This window comes from Oncorhynchus kisutch, linkage group LG9, assembly GCF_002021735.2.
Source record: "Oncorhynchus kisutch isolate 150728-3 linkage group LG9, Okis_V2, whole genome shotgun sequence".
In the NCBI taxonomy this organism is placed as follows: Eukaryota; Metazoa; Chordata; class Actinopteri; order Salmoniformes; family Salmonidae; genus Oncorhynchus; species Oncorhynchus kisutch.
In genome coordinates this window covers 2,904,969-2,920,570 of record NC_034182.2, presented here as the reverse complement: position 1 = coordinate 2,920,570, position 15,602 = coordinate 2,904,969, and the positions used below count along the sequence as shown (strand labels likewise).

The 15,602-nt window shown below is 42.3% G+C and overlaps 1 protein-coding gene across 2 annotated transcripts; it reads right to left on the bottom strand.

Moving 5' to 3' along the window:
• Positions 1-11,199: 11,199 nt before the first annotated feature.
• LOC109896570 (E3 ubiquitin/ISG15 ligase TRIM25) lies at positions 11,200-15,524 on the bottom strand. 2 transcript variants are annotated; one of them, XM_020490819.2, is made up of 7 exons: positions 14,686-15,524; positions 14,006-14,101; positions 13,280-13,513; positions 12,887-13,046; positions 12,736-12,762; positions 12,543-12,605; positions 11,200-12,469 (listed from the first exon to the last, which is right to left on the bottom strand). In XM_020490819.2, exons 1-7 carry the CDS (start codon positions 14,998-15,000, stop codon positions 11,952-11,954), a joined length of 1,413 nt encoding a protein of 470 aa, XP_020346408.1. In that variant the 5' UTR covers positions 15,001-15,524; the 3' UTR covers positions 11,200-11,951. The 2 variants fall into 2 exon arrangements, with proteins under 2 accessions (XP_020346408.1, XP_020346407.1); XM_020490818.2 differs by having other exon boundaries at positions 12,736-12,780; positions 14,686-15,521.
• Between the last annotated feature and the right edge of the window lie 78 nt (positions 15,525-15,602).

Here is a 15,602-nt window from a genome sequence, read left to right as displayed (position 1 = left end):
AGATGTTTATTAAGGTTGTTCAAGTATTCGCAATGACCTGTGTTTAGTTCCAATAGGTTAGGAGGGATTTGATTTGACCTCACCCTCTGAACCTACAGGAATTAAAATGCTCCACGTTCTGACCTTCATGCCGAACCAGACGAAGCCTCTAGGATCTTTGACAGATGTTTGTCTGCAGCTTTCAGGATTTAGTCAATGTTACAAAATAACGGACTACTCGAGACTTAAATACCTCTTATCAATTACCTAGTCATTTTAAATCACGCCAGTCATCCAATCAAATAAAATTGTATTTGTCACATACTTTGTAAAAAACAGTTGTAGACTAACAGTGAAATGCTTACTAGAAGTTTCTTCCCAACAATGCAGAGAGAAAGAAAACAGCTAGGTAATAGAAATGCAATAACACGTAATAGTAAAAGTAATAATAAATACACAATGAGTAGATAACTTGTCTATATATACAAGGTTCCATTAGGGAGTCGATCTGCAGGGGTAAGTGCATTGGCTATGATGTCATTATTGTACAAAGTCCATGATCAGCTCTTTCATTTGGAAACTAGGCTCGGATTTGGATTACGACATTGGATGATGTTTTATCCCGTTTGCCATTATCAAAGATCCCAATGGCAATATGCAATACCATCTGTTTGCTATTACAGTATTGTTGCACATTAATACTGTGGGTGGATTTAGTATTTCATTAGATTTATTTAGTGGATTTAGTATCTACTGTTGGTTGACACAAGGACAGATGCGGTATATAACAGTTCACTAAAGCCAGATACAGACATAGAGTAACTCTAAAGAAAAACCATAGTGCCAGAAATCCATGCATATGTAAAAATATTTTTGCTATTTATATACACGGTACACCACAAGTGATAAACAAATACAAATAAAATATTAAAGTTGTGGCCTGTGAGACTGCCTGAGAATTTTGTATGGTACATGAAATTACTTTAAGCTTGTCCTTTAACTTGATTTGTGACTGAAATGTCCTGCCTTTGTGACTCCCATTTTGGAGGAGAGACAGATGAGAGACGGAAGAGTCACTGACCTACTCTATTCACACAAACAAGATAGCGTGTGTAAGTCAAACATTATTTTATCAACAATTCTGTATAGGATAGCTTGCTTTGTACGATAGTTTCAAGATCGTTCTCTGTGTGTGTGTGTGTGTGTGTGTGTGTGTGTGTGTGTGTGTGGTGTGTGTGTGTGTGTAAATCACTGTGCTCAGGAAAGAGCTGGACTGAAAAGGAGGGATGTGGGGAGGACACACTGATTCATAGTATAATCGATAAGAACTCCTCTCTCTCTCTCTCTCTCTCTCAAACCCCCGCTGTGATTTCCTCCCCAAAAGTTTCAATCTGTGGTCAAGCCTGTCGGGAAGAAACGGTGACCTCAACAAGATGATATGGTGTTTCAAAACACTCTCAAACCCCCTCTCAAAAAGAGCGGTTGCCATGGCACGGCCTCGCAGTGTTTGTTACATCATAGAGGGTGTTACTACATTCCATACATTCTCAAGAGATCAGAGGGATATTTTGGCGTGTAATATGGGCTCCACCTCATGAAGCTGATATATGGAACCGCTCTCCAGAATGCTGGGGATGAGTGCTGCATAGTACAGGTCTCAATGGCTTCATTATCTTCCAGAGTCCTTCTCTGTGTGAACGTACTTCAGTGGATGATAATCCCTCTATTGCAGAACACCACTAACAATGAGATGCAGTGTGGGGGATTAGGAAAAGAGACAAGGCACTGCAAATTGACTCTGCGTGCCTTGTCTTTAATCGCTGGTTGCCTTTCAAAAGATCCCAAAAATACAATTTCTATTATGTCTGAGAGTTGAATAACAATGACAAAGCAGGGGTGGGAAAAGTACTGTCAAACTGTCATACTTCAGTAAAAGTAAGCATACCTTAATAGAAAATGACCCAGTAAAATACTACTTGAGTAAGTCTAAAAGTATTTGGTTTTAAATATACTTAAAGTAATAAAAGTGTAATTGCGAAAATATACTTAAGTATCAAAAGTAAAAGTAGAAATAATTTCTAATTACTTATATTAAGCAAACTTGACAGCCCAATTTAGCCAGGGGCACACTCCAACACTCCAACACTCCAACACTCCAACACTCCAACACTCCAACACTCCAACACTCCAACACTCAGATATCATTTACAGATAGCCAGGGGCACACTCCAACACTCCAACACTCCAACACTCCAACACTCCAACACTCAGATATCATTTACAGATAGCCAGGGGCACACTCCAACACTCCAACACTCCAACACTCCAACACTCCAACACTCCAACACTCCAACACTCCAACACTCAGATATCATTTACAGATAGCCAGGGGAACACTCCAACACTCCAACACTCCAACACTCCAACACTCCAACACTCCAACACTCCAACACTCAGATATCATTTACAGATAGCCAGGGGCACACTCCAACACTCCAACACTCCAACACTCCAACACTCCAACACTCCAACACTCCAACACTCCAACACTCAGATATCATTTACAGATAGCCAGGGGCACACTCCAACACTCCAACACTCCAACACTCCAACACTCCAACACTCCAACACTCAGATATCATTTACATATAGCCAGGGGCACACTCCAACACTCCAACACTCCAACACTCCAACACTCCAACACTCCAACACTCAGATATCATTTACAGATAGCCAGGGGCACACTCCAACACTCCAACACTCCAACACTCCAACACTCCAACACTCAGATATCATTTACAGATAGCCAGGGGCACACTCCAACACTCCAACACTCCAACACTCCAACACTCCAACACTCCAACACTCCAACACTCAGATATCATTTACAGATAGCCAGGGGCACACTCCAACACTCCAACACTCCAACACTCCAACACTCCAACACTCAGATATCATTTACATATAGCCAGGGGCACACTCCAACACTCCAACACTCCAACACTCCAACACTCCAACACTCCAACACTCCAACACTCAGATATCATTTACATATAGCCAGGGGCACACTCCAACACTCCAACACTCCAACACTCCAACACTCAGATATCATTTACAGATAGCCAGGGGCACACTCCAACACTCCAACACTCAGATATCATTTACAGATAGCCAGGGGCACACTCCAACACTCCAACACTCCAACACTCCAACACTCCAACACTCCAACACTCCAACACTCCAACACTCAGATATCATTTACAGATAGCTAGGGGCACACTCCAACACTCCAACACTCCAACACTCCAACACTCCAACACTCCAACACTCAGATATCATTTACAGATAGCCAGGGGCACACTCCAACACTCCAACACTCAGATATCATTTACAGATAGCCAGGGGCACACTCCAACACTCCAACACTCAGATATCATTTACAGATAGCCAGGGGCACACTCCAACACTCCAACACTCAGATATCATTTACAGATAGCCAGGGGCACACTCCAACACTCAGATATCATTTACAGATAGCCAGGGGCACACTCCAACACTCAGATATCATTTACAGATAGCCAGGGGCACACTCCAACACTCAGATATCATTTACAGATAGCCAGGGGCACACTCCAACACTCAGATATCATTTACAGATAGCCAGGGGCACACTCCAACACTCAGATATCATTTACAGATAGCCAGGGGCACACTCCAACACTCAGATATCATTTACAGATAGCCAGGGGCACACTCCAACACTCAGATATCATTTACAGATAGCCAGGGGCACACTCCAACACTCAGATATCATTTACAGATAGCCAGGGGCACACTCCAACACTCAGATATCATTTACAGATAGCCAGGGGCACACTCCAACACTCAGATATCATTTACAGATAGCCAGGGGCACACTCCAACACTCAGATATCATTTACAGATAGCCAGGGGCACACTCCAACACTCAGATATCATTTACAGATAGCCAGGGGCACACTCCAACACTCAGATATCATTTACAGATAGCCAGGGGCACACTCCAACACTCAGATATCATTTACAGATAGCCAGGGGCACACTCCAACACTCCAACACTCAGATATCATTTACAAACAAAGCATGTGTGTTTAGTGAGTCCGCCATATCAGAGGCAGTAAGGATGACCAGGGATGTTCTCTTGAGAAGTGCGTGAACTGGACAATTTTTCTGTCCTGCTAATCATTCAAAATGTATCAAGTACTTTTGGGTGTCAGGGGAAATGTATGTAAAAAACGACATTATTTTATTTTGGAATGTAGTGCAGTAAAAGTAAAAGTTGTACAAAACATAAATAGTAAAGTACAGATACCCACAAAAATGACTTACTTTAAAAAAATGTTTACTTAAGTATTTTACACCACTGCTACAAAGACAGTGCTCCACCCAAACAAACTAGATACTTGATTGAAAACATCTGGCGCTTATTTAATATAGACATCTTGAGGGAGTGAGGGAGTGTCCGATATGACTGGTGGTTACCCTTAGAGATGTGAAGTAATGCCTCAACATAATGGTTGTGTTTACATCACTTCTCCCATAGTCAAGTCAAGCACACGTTCATGGAATGCTTTCAGTCATGTAATGGATATAGACACAGTAGGCTACTGCACAACATTAACTAGCCAAACACTGTAAACAAAGACTGCTCTTCACGTTCCAAAAGTTATTAGAACATCCAAATTGGAGCCTCAAATGAACACATTCATTGTGGTATCAGTAACAAAACAAAAGGCTCAATATTACAAATGAGAGTTGACTTTAAAGTATAACTTGAGCATGATATCAAAGGTTTGGTGTTATAGGTATGTAGCTACTAGGAAAGAGCCTACAAGAGCATTTCATTTGATTTATTTTGACCTTACTAGGCAAGTCCTTTAAGAACAAATTCTTATTTTCAATGACGAAACAGTGGGTTTACTACCTTCTCAGCTCGGGGATTCGATCTTGCAACCATTCGGTTACTTGTCGGTTACTTGTCGGTTACTTGTCCAACACTATAACCACTAGGCTACCTGCCGCCCCAATGGGGATGTGACTGAATAAACTTAAAAGGTCCTGAGTGTGCTCATGCAGTTGGTGAGGTAACGTTGTCGACTAATTGTATTAGATTACATCAGTCAATACAGATCAATCCATTTAGAGCTATGTGGAATGATTACAGGGGTTAGACATTAACCTCAAGGAAAATATGTCTGTAGCCTAAATAATGTATCACTTTCTGAGGAATGAGAAAACAAGATAACACCTTATTTGATTGGAAGAATGATAGGTGGTGATAAAGTATATAGCCCTCCCTAAAGTTGACCAAAATGAGTTGTGTTGTTTTGCTTTGTAAAACGGGTCAAGGCACAGATGCTGATGTTAAGTGGCAGTGTTTATTATTGTTGCAACATTGCCCTCTGCAGGAAATATTTAGGAATGCCTGATATTTAGGAATGCCTGATATTTAGGAATGCCTGATATTTAGGAATGCCTGACTAGAAAAATATCATTGCGTCAGTTCGGCATGTTACATTTCTCTGTCCAGATTTCCAAACTAAAAGGAAGTTTCATAATCTTTTTAAAGGAATACTGTATTTGCTGTATGATTGTTTCTGTTGATGCTCCAGCTTGGTCTTTTGAAGTGACATTTCAACAAATAAATAAAGCGAAGCCCGTTCAGAAAGGAAACCCGAGTGTGGTGGAACCAAATGAAACTTTGTCACATGCGCCGAATATAACAAGTGTCGACCTTACCGTGAAATGCTTACTTACAAGCCCCTAATCAACAGTGCAGTTCAAGAAGAGTTAGGAAAATATTTACCAAATAAACTAAAGTAAAAAAGAAAAAAGAATAAGAAGTAACACAATAATATAACAATAACGAGGCTATATACAGGGGGTACCGGTACTGAGTCAGTGTGCGGGGGTACAGGTTAGTTGAGGTAATTGGTACACAGGGGTGAAGTGACTATGCATAGATAATAAACAGCGATTAGCAGCAGTGTAGAAAACAAATGGTGGCCATTTGATTAATTGCTCAGCAGTCTTATGGCTTGCGGGTAGAAGCTGTTAAGGAGCCTTTTGGTCCTAGACTTGGCACTCCGGTACCGCTTGCCATGCGGTAGCTGAGAAAACAGTCTATGACTTGGGTGACTGGAGTCTCTGACAATTTAATGGGCTTTCCTCTGACACCGCCTATTAGAGTTGAAGTCGGAAGTGTACATACACTTAGGTTGGAGTCATTAAAACCCGTTTTTCAACCACTCCACAAATTTCTTGTTGGCAAGTCGGTTAGGACATCTACTTTGAACATGACGCAAGTAAGTTTTCCAACAATTGTTTACAGACAGATTATTTCACTTATAATTCACTGTATCACAATTCCACTGCGTCAGAAGTTTACATACCCTAAGTTGACTGTCTTTAAACAGCTTGGAAAATTCCAGAAAACAATGTCATGGCTTTAGAAGCTTCTGATAGGCTAATTGATATCATTTGAGTCAATTGGAGGTGTATCTGTGGATGTATTTCAAGGCCTACCTTCAAACTCATTGCCTCTTTGCTTGACATCATGGGAAAATCAAAAGAAATCAGCCAAGACCTCAGAAAAAAACACCGTAGACCTCCACAAGTCTGGTGCATCCTTGGGAGCAATTTCCAAATGCCTGAAGGCACCACGTTCATCTGTACAAACAATAGTACGCAAGTATCAACACCATGGGACCAGCCATCATACCGCTCAGGAAGGAGACGCGTTCTGTCTCCTAGAGATGAACATACTTTGGTGCGAAAAGTGCAAATCAATCCCGGAACAACAGCAAAGGACCTTGTGAAGATGCTGGAGGAAACAGATACAACAGTATTTATATCCACAGTAAAACGAGTCCTATATCGACATAACCTGAAAGGCCGCTCAGCAAGGAAGAAGCCACTGCTCCAAAACCGCAATAAAAAAGCCAGACCACGGTTTGCAACTGTACATGGGGACAAAGATCGTACATTTTGGAGAAATGTCCTCTGGTCTGATGAAACAAATAGAACTGTTTGGCCATAATGACCATTGTTATGTTTGGAGAAAAAGGGGGAGGCTTGCAAGCTGAAGAACACCATCCCAACCGTGAAGCACGGGGTGGCAGCATTATGTTGTGGGGGTGCTTTGCTGCACTCTGGCAGTGAGCTACCCCGAAGGAGCAGAGCCCAATGTATTGTACTTTTTACAAATATATAATTAAATGGTTAAACGGGACACATGGTGTTTCCTTTCTGAATTAGGCCTTACTGACACACATTAAATCAAGTTGACATACAGTATTTGAGAGAAGTGTTCGTCTTATTAAGCCCACCTATAATTTAGCCCAAACAACTACCTCTTTCCCAACTGTATTTTATTTATTTATTTATTTTGCTCCTTTGCACCCCATTATTTTTATTTCTACCTTGCACATTCTTCCATTGCAAAACTACCATTCCAGTGTTTTACTTGCTATATTGTATTTACTTTGCCACCATGGCCTTTTTTGCCTTTACCTCCCTTCTCACCTCATTTGCTCACATTGTATATAGACTTGTTTATACTGTATTATTGACTGTATGTTTGTTTTACTCCATGTGTAACTCTGTGTCGTTGTATCTGTCGAACTGCTTTGCTTTATCTTGGCCAGGTCGCAATTGTAAATGAGAACTTGTTCTCAACTTGCCTACCTGCCTACCTGGTTAAATAAAGGTGAAATAAATAAATAAATAAATAAAGATAGTTTTTTTTAACTGTGCCAGACCTATTTCAGTATATAGATGGAATATAATCTCTTCCACACAGGCAATGTGGAAGGTGCCCTGGGATACCCATGGGACTTCAGCATTGGTCCCCAGGTAGGAAAGACTGGCCCCATAACATATAAAGATGTATGTATATTTGTATGCCTGTACAAAGTTTCAAGTTTTCCACCTGGTCCATCCCCAAAGACAGGTCCATGCGAAGAGACCTACTGCAGACATCTACTCCAGAAAACCGCATCAGGGAGCGGATAGCAGTATGTATTTTTACATTTGAATATAGGTATAGAGAAGTAGACTTAAACATTCAGGCAACAAGTCAAGCACTGTCATATTATAACAAACTAATGGTTTAGTTTCTATACATTGTTCTTCTGCTTTCAATACCTAAACCGAGTGTGTGTGAAAGACGTGAAAACTAGCTTAAACTGGGGTGGTGTCTGTATACCTTCTGGAGACAGCTGATCACCAGTAACAGCTCGATCACACCAACAGTGTTTTTGCGCAAAATGGCACGCAGCATCATCTGGATATGTGTGCAACAAAAGTTCAACATTCACCTTCTGCTGCCATTTATGCCAAGCCTTCTACACATACAGTTTGACACATATGTTCGATAAATCCAACTATGCACCACACAGAACGCACAGCAACTGCCTCTGCAACGCAATGCTGCAAGGCAAACGCAGCGTTCCATTGGAAATGAATGTACTTTTGGTGTACTAAAATGCATTTCACTGTCGGTGTGATCGAGGCGTAATCTTAGTTCGGGATGTGTCCAATCTGGACTCTGTTAGATGGACAACCCATGCCGATTTGGGGATGTTCAATTGTGGAAAAAGAGTGAGGGTCTACAAAAATGAAACAAAAAAAATCCAAACTCTCCTCTTCTTCACCAGGTGAAAGCCAGCCTAATAATGAGTTTCCACCATATTATTTTTTACCCATTAAGTATTTTCCAATGAACTTCACATGCCTTTGCAGGTAGGGACAAAATGGCTGCTCATGCCAGGCATTCTGTGTCGACTGAGGCCAGTCGAACCAGACGCACCACAGATATCTGGCACTCCCTGACTAAGGACGTGGTGGAGGAGATCATTCCCTGCAGGACACAGGAAAGGATGAGGCCGTCCACAGCCAGGCAACACAGGCATGAATACTCCAGATATGACCCTTGAACACAATCAGTTTGGAAGTAGGAAAGTGTCAAGTCATGTCAAGGTGACTGTGGTGCTGGCTTACTGTGATGATGATGATTAAGATGGTGATGGAGATGATGATAATGACGGAGATGATGGTAATGATGGAGATGAGGATGATGGAGGTGATGATGATGATGGTAATGATGATGATGGAAACGATAGTGATGATGACTGCGGTGCTGTGCCATAGTGCCTCAGGCACGAAACAATACATTTCCTACAAGTCTCTCTATATATGTTAGTACTTGTATGTTAGCATTGAATGTGCTGTATACATAACATATGATGATCTGCATATTCTGGTGGGTGGCTAAGCCATAGCATGGTACACACCTGCACGCTGTACTAGGGTAAAGCCACACCAGGCCTGGGCTGAACATCATGAAAAAGTAGAGAGCTGCAGAGAGGACACTTTGTCCTGTGAAGAGGCAAGCATCCCTGCTACAGAGATCAAATGCCCTGACAAAACACCCTTCTGATTAAAATGTCATTTGTGTATTCAAATGAAACATTCAAGTCATGCTCTGTTGAGGTACTAGTTGAGGTACTATTAGAACAAGAATTGATTGAAGCATCACATAAAGTGATACTATTTATTTAATGCTAGTGGTTTGATTTTCCTACAGGAAGAAGCATGTGTTTAGGGTGTGCCACAGTCCATGGACCCAGAACCCTTCACCCATAACACATCCTTCCTGCTCCCCCTGTGCTCTGCTAGACTTCCGGGTCTAGCCCCAGAGCAACTCTGCAAGGCCACACACCGGTACAGACCTCCATAGTTAAAGTCAGAACTCTACTCCGTCATTGAATGTAATTCATTTTTATTTCCTGATTCCTTAATTGAATTTAGAATGTGTGACACATTGAACTTGAGAGATAAGTGTATCATAGTATGGTTCTCAAAGTCAAACTATGTGTGTACCATCACATCCAGCCGGTGTCCAGGCCGGTGTCCATCCTACGTTCCCAGCAGACTGGAGCAGGGGGAGGGCCTGTTCAATCACCCGGGGTATGTAGATATTACACATGCAAAAAAAAAAAATTGTAACTGGTAATTTTGTGGATAGAGAAACTATATGATTCAGTAGGGGACAATTCAAAGTCAGTGTTAGTAACATCCCACTGGGCACAGATAAAAATTCAATATTTATTTAACTGAAATGAAGTGGAAACAATGTTTATTTAACCAGTGTGTGCCGAGTGGGAGGACCATTACCCAGAATACAGTAAACATATGGTTTCTGTGTGTGTTGTGTGTCAGCCCTCTGTAGGAGGAATGATGTTCCTTGGCCCTCAGCCCCCCCTGCACCTCCCCCCTCCAGCAGTACCGCACTGCAGCTACACTCCACACCACAACAGGGTTATCACTGCTTAGATGCATGAAAGTCAAGAGGTGCACAGGCACTGCTGCACAGGCACATGACTGTCCAGGGACTACAGACATGAGACTGAAACCACCTTGGGCAAGCAGCAGAAACAGGGCCCCACTCTACTCTTCATCTGTCCTCCTACAGTTTTATTAGATCTATTTTACCGAAGACCCACTGTACTGTCAGCTTTGGCATCTATTGGTTGCCTGTTTAAATACATTGTACATGGTTAAATGGTCACAAATGTCAACATTACTCAATTGGATAAAATAAAAAATATATGTTTTGTTTTGTTTTAAATAGGCAGGTTGCAAGTTGGGATGTATTTTATTTTCCTCCAGGTCAAAGAGGTGTAAGAAATTAAAATGTATTATTCTCAGTAAAAAGTCTTACTAAATCCTGTCCTTTATCGAAAAGCATTCCATGTCATTTAACAAGAGAGTCAATTGACAAGATCAAGGTGCTTCTACATCTGCATGGCTTGTTGTTAGGGGTTTTAGGTTGGGTTTCTGTACAGCACTTTGTGACATCAGCTGATGTAAAAAAAAAAGGGCTTTATAAATACATTTGATGAATTGATTGAACCAAACCCAGACAAAAACCCAGAGGATGGAACAGGGTCGAGGGGAAACACCACAACAGTGTAAGTGGATCTAGAGCTGTTCCCCACCACATCAATCACCCAAATTCAGCTAGAGCTGTTCCCCACCACATCAATCACCCAAATTCCATCTCCTGGTTTTTCCTCACGTAACAAAACAACAACTCCCCAATACTAACTCTAACCCCCTCTCTCAGGAACTTAGTTTTGTTCTTTATTTTATCAAGATAGAAATGATACTACAAACAAAAATGATTTATTTAATTTATTATTGTAATCTTTAAAACAATGGCCCCAGCCCTCCCCCATTAGTAAAGCTGGAATCAAACATTGTAGATAAAGAGCGGCTTGGCAGCGGGACTCCTAAATGAAGTGTCAACTCCCTTCATCCAGGTCACGCTTTTAAGCAAATCAACTTTCCCAAGTGATCGGTCTTATATTTCCTTCCTATTTGTCACTGGGGCTGAGATCCCTGCCATCCAGGACCTCTATACCAGGCGGTGTCAGGGGAAGGCCCTAAACATTTTTCAAAGACTCCAGCCACCCATGTCATAGACTGCACCTGAACAGCTTCTACCCCGAAGCCATAAGACCGCTGAACAATTAATCAAATGTCTACCCAGACTATTTTCATTGACCCCCTTGTGCATAGAGCACTGGCTCTATACACTCACACATACTACAATGACACAGACACACTTTCACACTCTTCGCATACACTGCTGCTACTCTGTTTATTATCCATCCTGATTGCCTAGTCACTTTTACCCTTACCTACATATTACCTCATACCCCTGCACATCGAGTCAGTACAAGTACAACTTTTATATAGCCTCGTCATTTTATTGTTTTACTGTTTCCTTCATTTTCCCCCCTACTTTTTAACTCCGTATTGTTGGGAAAGGGCTCGTAAGTAAGCACAGTAAAGCCTACACCTGTTGTATTCGGCGCATTTGACAAATACAATTTGATTTGAAATACACTTGATTCTATGACGTTCAGTCAACACAGAGCCACAGATGATCCACAACCAGGACCAACCCAAAACCCAGCACAGAGGTCCTCAGTGAATGTGGTCTGGACTCTGTGGAGGAGGGTCATTGTATCCGAGACGCTGTAGAAGGCCAGAGTCCCTGCCCTGCTGTCCAGATACACTCCTACTCTGGTGGAGCAGGGGACAGGGATATCAGTCCTATTCTTATTGTGCCAATAGGAACAACTCAAGTTGCGACACACCAAACTCCAGGACTGATCATTGGAACCAAAGCAACATTCCAATCCGCCCTTCCTGCTGATGCTTCTGTATGTGATGGCTACCTCACACTCCCCCCTCCTATCCACCTCACAGTAGCGGGTTCCAGACAGATCCTCTTTACACAACACCTGGTAGTGGTCTGTGAATCTGTCTGGGTGGTCAGAATAAGACAGAGCCTTGTCACTCCATGACACTTCTCTATTGCACTCAGACAGACGCAGGTGTTGATACGCCGAGTTGGGATCCAACGTGAGATGGCAGTAGTCTAAGAAAGTGAAAAAATTAAATGAAGGTGAAATATGCATTTGTGATAAGGTGTGTGTGACGGTATTACTTACTCTCCAAGAACTCCACTCTGGTCTTGGGCTCATGATGAAAATGTACTTCAGCAGAAGCCATTACTATATAGAGTAGGGAGATACAGTGAATAATTAATGTTTAATGAAGAAGCATTCAATACAAATATATACAAAATTAAACAAAGATTAAATATTAACTCATTGTGTGTGTGTGTGTGTGTATATTACTCACACTCTGGTCTTGGGCTGAGGAAATAGACTTCGGAGACAGCCGTTACTATATTGTATATAGGCAGACAAATGGATGTATTCATTTATAATCAAGAAGCATTTAACAGAAAGTTAACCAAATATTTTATCTTCACTATATCTGTAACACTTACCTTTTCCAGGTATCTGGACCATTTCCTCCTTCAATACATCCTCCAGTCGCTCCATCATTCCAGAGATGGAGCTCTTCACTTCTTCAAAGGAGAAGTGCTGGTTCGCAGTGATATAGGGTAAGAGCTCAGATACAGGAGCCACACAAAGAGACTGGAAAGTCTACAGCAAGCGAGAGAGAGAGAGGAAGAATAGACAATAAGAAAATTGCGGAATTCTGGAGCTCAGAGGTTATATGTTTTGTAGAAGTAAGGAATCCTGGGTCATGTTCAATGGGCACAAACGGGGAACATATTATGAAACAAAAATAAACATTCCTATTGAACAAGCTCAGGTAGTTTCGTGCCTAGCTCTGAACACCACCCTGCCACTGTGGATAGAAAGAGTGATGTCACCTTGAGGAAATGAATGTTATCCTCTGTTTGTGCGAGCTGCTCCAGCTCCTGGTCTCTCCTCTTCAGCTCAGCTATCTCCTGCTCCATTCGCACCAGGAGTCCTTCAGCCTGGCTTACTGACGCCCTCTGGTGGGCGCTGATCAGCTCCTTCACCTCACAGCGCCTTCTCTCAATGGAGCGGATCAGCTCAGCAAAGACCAGCTCACAGTGCTCCACTGCTGCCTGTGCTGAAAGCTGTTATGAGAAAAGAAGAGAGAAGGAAGGGGGGCCATTTTAACCAGCACATTCACTCTGCACTCACCTAGACCCATAGATAACTCCTCTTTGCATTGTGTCATTATAGCATCTGTGATAGCATGGCCAGCGCAATTGAGGCGGTCTCCATTTTGACTAGTACATTTTCTTCCTCACAATTGGCTGATCCCTCCTGATGATCCGGTTGGACATGACTCCAACAAGGTCACCAGGAGGGATCAGCCAATGAAGTTGGAAGTCCCACCCAGTTGACTAAATTAAAATGGTAGAAGCCCTCTACAGCACTGCCCATGCTAGTATGGCCTTTTGGCCACTAGAGGCCTCTATCATTCTCTATGCCTAGACCCCAGACAATCAGTCCCTATAGTGTGTCCCAGTGGTATTAGGCTCCTCCCTGGTTTTAGTTTAGAAATAGTACATAACTTTCTGCAAAATAAATGTACATACTCTAAATGGTTAATAAATACTCACTGAAAGGGACATCACCGCCTGTCTTACGTCCTGCATCTCCTTCTCTCTCACACAGATTCTCAGCCCGACCTGTTGCCGTTTCTCCCTCAGCTGCCCCTGAAGAGAATAACATTTTCAAATGATTACCAAAATGGACAACAGTTTTCATAATCGACCAAGTTATGTTTTTGAGTGGGGAAATACTGTCATATGGCAAAAACATGATTATGCTAAACAAATCACTTAGACTAAATTAAATGATAAATGAGTGCCTTCAAGACAAAAAGGTTACGATAGTTCAGAGTTCATGCCTCTGCAGTGTATGTAAATGAGTGACCTTTGACTTTTGAAGATTCGATCTGGATGTTATCTGGCCCATCCTGCCGTTTACTGTAATCTACTCCATCCTTTGTTTGTTTTAAAGTGATTTTGTTGTGACAGCCTATTTTGTCTAACAGAGTTGGTTTTTGACTTTCATCAGTCAATTTGAAAGCAGAATAGAGAATTTACAAATAAGAACCTAATTGTGGATTATGTGATACTGAACCCAGAGTGTGTGTCACTGGAACAGCTCAACTTTGGAGTTGGCTGGAATTTCCTGCTCTTCCAGTTCCTGGCAAAACAGTCAGCAATAATGAAGCTGATCTCTAAATATAATACATTATAGATGGCAGTATAATGTTCCAGATCCTTAGGCCTACCTGTTTCTCCGTCCTCTCTGCGGCTGAGTCATCACGATCATATTTCACATCTTCAGGTCCAGGGAAACAAGAAGCAGAGGGAACCGTTTTGAAATCGGTCTTCAATTTCTCTACCAACTCAGCCAGCAGAATGTTTCTGTTCAGAGCAGGTCTTGGGGTGAAGGTCTGTCGGCACTGGGGGCAGCTGTGAATTCCCTTTTGGTCATCAAGACTCCAATATCCCTTGATACAGCCTTTACAGTAGCTGTGTCCACAGGGAATAGTCACTGGATCCTTCAGTAGATCTAGGCAGATCGAACAACTGATCGAGTCCATGGCCTCGAGTATTCTGGTGCACACACCAACCAACTGAGAAAAACAGTATCAGAGTCCCAAGTGGTGAATGCTGAGGAGTCGAAGAGAAAGGCTATCACATGCGCTGCTGTTACGTGAGAAATGTTTACACTTCCTGTTTGGGTTGGGTCGGGTCGTGGGTAATCTCGGAAATCCCAGACGTGTCCGCTATACCGGAACATTGAGGGGTTCGATTCATCCCGTCCGGGCGCCCGTGTAGGCGTGTTTCGCTTCGGCTGAAAGTTTATTGCATTCGATTTGGAACCGGGCTGCCTCCCGGGCGTGAACCAGGTGCCCCGTTCAAAGGCCAGGGCGAAATCGTCTCAAAACAAAATTGACATAGACCTAATTCAGCACGTACAGTAGCTAATAACCAGGATTCTGTGTTTACACATGGAACAAAAATATTGATCTTGATAAAAACGCGTTATGTGCATGCTATCCCAATGAACACCAGTTAGAATTTAACATTTTATGGATAAGATTTTTGTTTGTGGACGATGCCTGGTTTCCAAAAATGACCGACTGGTGAAGATTACTATTCAATTCGAGAAAGGAGCACCTCCCTCCCCGCTTTCGCCCAA

Excerpts from the sequence above, each read along its gene's own strand:
- LOC109896570 (XM_020490818.2), bottom strand. The coding sequence starts at position 15,000 with ATGGACTCGATCAGTTGTTCGATCTGCCTAGATCTACTGAAGGATCCA. Across the intron at positions 13,047-13,279 it reads ATAACATTCATTTCCTCAAG|ACTTTCCAGTCTCTTTGTGT; the intron begins GTGACATCACTC and ends CGCTTGCTGTAG. Across the intron at positions 12,470-12,542 it reads CAGAGTGGAGTTCTTGGAGA|ACTACTGCCATCTCACGTTG; the intron begins GTAAGTAATACC and ends TCACTTTCTTAG.